This window comes from Lathyrus oleraceus, chromosome 4 (assembly GCF_024323335.1).
Source record: "Lathyrus oleraceus cultivar Zhongwan6 chromosome 4, CAAS_Psat_ZW6_1.0, whole genome shotgun sequence".
Lineage (NCBI taxonomy): Eukaryota > Viridiplantae > Streptophyta > Magnoliopsida > Fabales > Fabaceae > Lathyrus > Lathyrus oleraceus.
The window spans coordinates 239,105,834-239,109,681 of NC_066582.1; the positions used below are offsets into that span (position 1 = coordinate 239,105,834).

General features: G+C 40.5%; 1 protein-coding gene across 1 annotated transcript; it reads right to left on the bottom strand.

Moving 5' to 3' along the window:
• Positions 1-1,825: 1,825 nt before the first annotated feature.
• LOC127136848 (uncharacterized) lies at positions 1,826-2,955 on the bottom strand. Its single transcript, XM_051063362.1, has 2 exons — positions 2,470-2,955; positions 1,826-2,383 (listed from the first exon to the last, which is right to left on the bottom strand). The coding sequence occupies exons 1-2, from the start codon at positions 2,953-2,955 to the stop codon at positions 1,826-1,828; spliced, it is 1,044 nt and encodes a 347-aa protein (XP_050919319.1).
• Positions 2,956-3,848: the final 893 nt, after the last annotated feature.

Genomic DNA, 3,848 nt, shown 5'->3' on the forward strand with positions numbered 1-3,848 from the left:
AAACGACAGACTTCTTATCTTCAGAACGAGGAGTCTTGATCATCTGAACAACTTCAAATTCCTGAAAGGGAATTCCATGTACTTCCCCCTGCAACCTCTATGTATCGCAAACAGTAGCAATCTTACTACCAATTGGGAACTTCATTTTCCGATGCAAAGTGGATGTTACAACACCTGTCCCATGAATCCACGGGAGTCCTAGCAAACAACAATACGCGGGCTGTATATCCATGATGAAGAAAGTCGTACCAAAAACTTGTGGTCCAATTTTAACAGGTAGATCCACTTCGCCAAAAACTACTTTTCGAGATCCATCGAAAGCCCTGACTATCAAGTCACTTGGGCGTAATTTAACTCTTGCATAGTCAATCTTCATCAGAGAAAACTTGAGTAGCACATTCAAGGATGATTCGGTGTCCACTAACCCACGGGATAACGTAGTTCCTTTGCATTCCATAGATATGTGCAGAGCTTTATTATGATTACATCCCCTAGGAGGGAGATCAAAGTCTGTAAAACCCAAACCATTGTCAGCTGATATACTAGCTACAACCCCTTCTAATTGGTTGATGGTGATGTTTTGCGGCACAAAAGTGGAACTTAACAATTTCATCAAAGCATTCCTGTGAGCTTTAGAACACAATAACAGGGACAAGATTCAGATGTTAGACGATGTATGCCTCAGATGATCTATCACCTTGTAGTCACACTTCTTGATTAATCTCAATAACTCTTCAACTTCTTAGGACGAAGAAGTTCCAGGCACTGCATTTGGTTTAAGAGCATTAACTGGCACAGATTTTGAATTATCACCCACCACATGTTTACCGTTAGCTTCTGCCAAGGCATTAGCATTATCTTCAGCACTTTGTGGAGAATATATCCTACCACTTCTGGTAATTTTTTCCGTACCAGCAAAACTGTCAACAATCAAACTTGCATCTTCATTTGGCTTGTCCTCATAAAGCTTCCCCTCTTGCTTCACTCCAAGATAATAGACATCTGACCCATAATGCCAAGGCACAACACTCTTTCTTGAGTAAGGAATATGACCGGGCAACGTGATTGTCAAGGGAGTAGGCCTAATAGGCGCTGGAATATTTGTAGGAGTATACGAAATCGAAATTACCACCACATCTTTCTCTTCAACTTTCACATCTTTAACAATTCTATCACACTGTAGGAAACCCTCATCAATCAAAATTTGAATCCCATCTTTCAAATTAACAAAACCCTCTGGCTGATTCTGGAACTCATAACATTCTGGAAAGCATCTAGGAAAAATATCATTCTTGATCAGATAACTTTTAACACACGGTAATGGAATAGATAGCGGGTTCACATCCATTATCAAATTCAAGTTTTCACCATCTTCTATAACATTAACAGTAGCTCTGACATGAGATGGCATCGGGTTTTGAATAACATTAGGTCCATTGTCCGGAGTGAATTGAATATAATTAGAATCCAACAATTCTTTCACTTTGTACTTAAGAGTCCAACAATTCTCCACATCATGGCCGATAACTCCAGAATGAAACTCACATCGAGCATTAGGATTATAACCTGCAGGAAGCCTCTCATGAGGAGGTGGCATGCCCCTCATATTAACCAACTTCAATTACAATTAGTGTTTAAGCACTTGAGAATAAGACATCGGGAGCGGATCAAAAACTTTCTCAATTTTGGGCTGTTTTGGCTGATTGTAAATGCGACGAGGAGCGTTTTGCTATTGTTGTTTTTGATATTGTGGTTGTTGTGGTTGAGGAGTTGCAGCGATCGGAATGGCCACAACATTCACTTATTTTTGTTGACGTTGTTGTTCTTATTGTGGGCCTCCTCTACCCCTCTGAGCATAAACAACGCTTGGTTCACCCTCCTTCTTCTTAGGGTATCCACTAAACGGCTTCTTACCAACCCCACTTGTAAAACTACCAGCATTGGCCAACTGAATTTTACCCATTTTGGGACAAGCTTCAATCCTCTCTCCAGCCATTACCAACTCGGAAAAATCAATAGAAGTCCTACCCACCATTCTGTCATGGTACGGACCTTGTAAGGTACCCATGAACATGTCAACCAGTTCTCTCTCCATCAATGAAGGTTGAACCCTAGCAGCAAGCTCGTGCCACTTCTGAGCGTATTCTTTGAATGATTCATTTTGACCATGGGTCAAACTTTGCAATTGGGTCCTTTTTGGTGCAATATTAATATTGTATTGGTAGTGTTTCACAAATGCTTCCGCTAAATCCCTCCAATTTCTGATGTATGTTCTCTCCAAGTGCGTATACCATTCCAGAGATGCCTTAGCTAGTCTATCCTTAAAAAGTGCATTAGCATCCTCTTGTCCTCGGAATAAGCATACATATTTTGGTAATAAGATCTAACATGCGTCTTTAGACAAGTTTTGCCAGTATATTTGTCGAAGATGGGAAACTTAAACTTAGGTGGAACCCTTACCCCTGGCACCAGTCCTAAGTTAGTAATGTCCATTCCTAAAACACCTTGCCTTTCCAGAACTTTCAATCTTTCCTCCAATAGACGGTACTTTCTATCATCAACATGAGCACTCAAGTCACTGTTATGCATTGAATACATATCCTCGTTGCGATCTATCTCCAGCTCTTTCACTTTAGGGTTCCCCCTCGTATGGATATTCCCCATCATATCCCCAACAATAAGATGTGGTCCTCCATGATTGTATGGTGGTGGTGGAAAGTTTCCATGCAGACCCTGATTATGAACATGATAACCATTAGCATGTTGATCATTAAAATTTGGCCCAGCAAAATTCATAGCAACAGTGGGACGAGGTTGCCCCACAGAAACATCTTCAAACATCAACTCAGGTCGTTCAGTCGCAACATGAGGTCTCTCCATAAGATCCCTCAATTCCTCATAATTGCGAGTCACGTTAGTAGTGGCCTCTATGAATTGTGCCATCTTAGCATCCATCTAATTCCTCATTTTATCTATATTAGCCTGAATCTGATCCATCTGACGTCTCTGGTTGCTTCTCGTGGCATAATGATGAATGACTAGAGTTGCAATCTCTGCTAAGAAAAGCAGAATCAATATGAGAGGGTCGACCAGAAAACCTGTTATGAATGCAATATGAGTGCATGAATGGATGTAATGGATGTAATGCATATAATGACATGTTTATGTATTTCCAGGGTTCTAAAATTTTGATTCAAGTTATATAAGCGAAAGAAATAGAGGATATACAATGAACACTAGATAGGCCAAACATCAAATTCATTAAACCGAAAACCCAGAGTAACACAGGTAGCTCTAACAAAAGAAACAAACAACAAAAATCAATAGTGCAAATCAAAAGACCCCATCAACAATCCTGATGGTGGTCACTACATGAAAAATATAAATTTAATCTTCCCACTCCACATAGGTCAGAGGCCCCCACTTTTGAGATAATCCAGGCTCCAAGCTTTGGACTCTTTGAATATCTTCCTTATCTCCTCTTGATTGCGCTTCTGGACTAGACTTCGGATAACCACATCTTTTCAGGAAATCATGCCATCCAGATATCAACATTAATCAATCAATTTTCCATACTTGTTTCACTCTAGAAGTGGGATATGTATGGGAGCATCATATCTCTCTTTCAACTGAGCTTTGAGGCTTGCAACCTCCTCCACAACTTTATCCAACTGAATATTGCTTCCTCTGAGTTGGATCTCCACTCCCAGCCTCTGGGTATTTTCTTCCTCGAATTGGGAATTCTTAACCTGAAGTTGCTTCTCTAACTCCTTAATCTTGTCCTTGTATTTTCTCTCCATCTTGGCTTTGGAGGCTTTGAGGGCTTCACAGTCTCGGTGCTTTTGCTT

Excerpts from the sequence above, each read along its gene's own strand:
- LOC127136848 (XM_051063362.1), bottom strand. The coding sequence starts at position 2,955 with ATGGATGCTAAGATGGCACAATTCATAGAGGCCACTACTAACGTGACT. Across the intron at positions 2,384-2,469 it reads ACATTACTAACTTAGGACTG|ATCTTATTACCAAAATATGT; the intron begins GTGCCAGGGGTA and ends GACGCATGTTAG.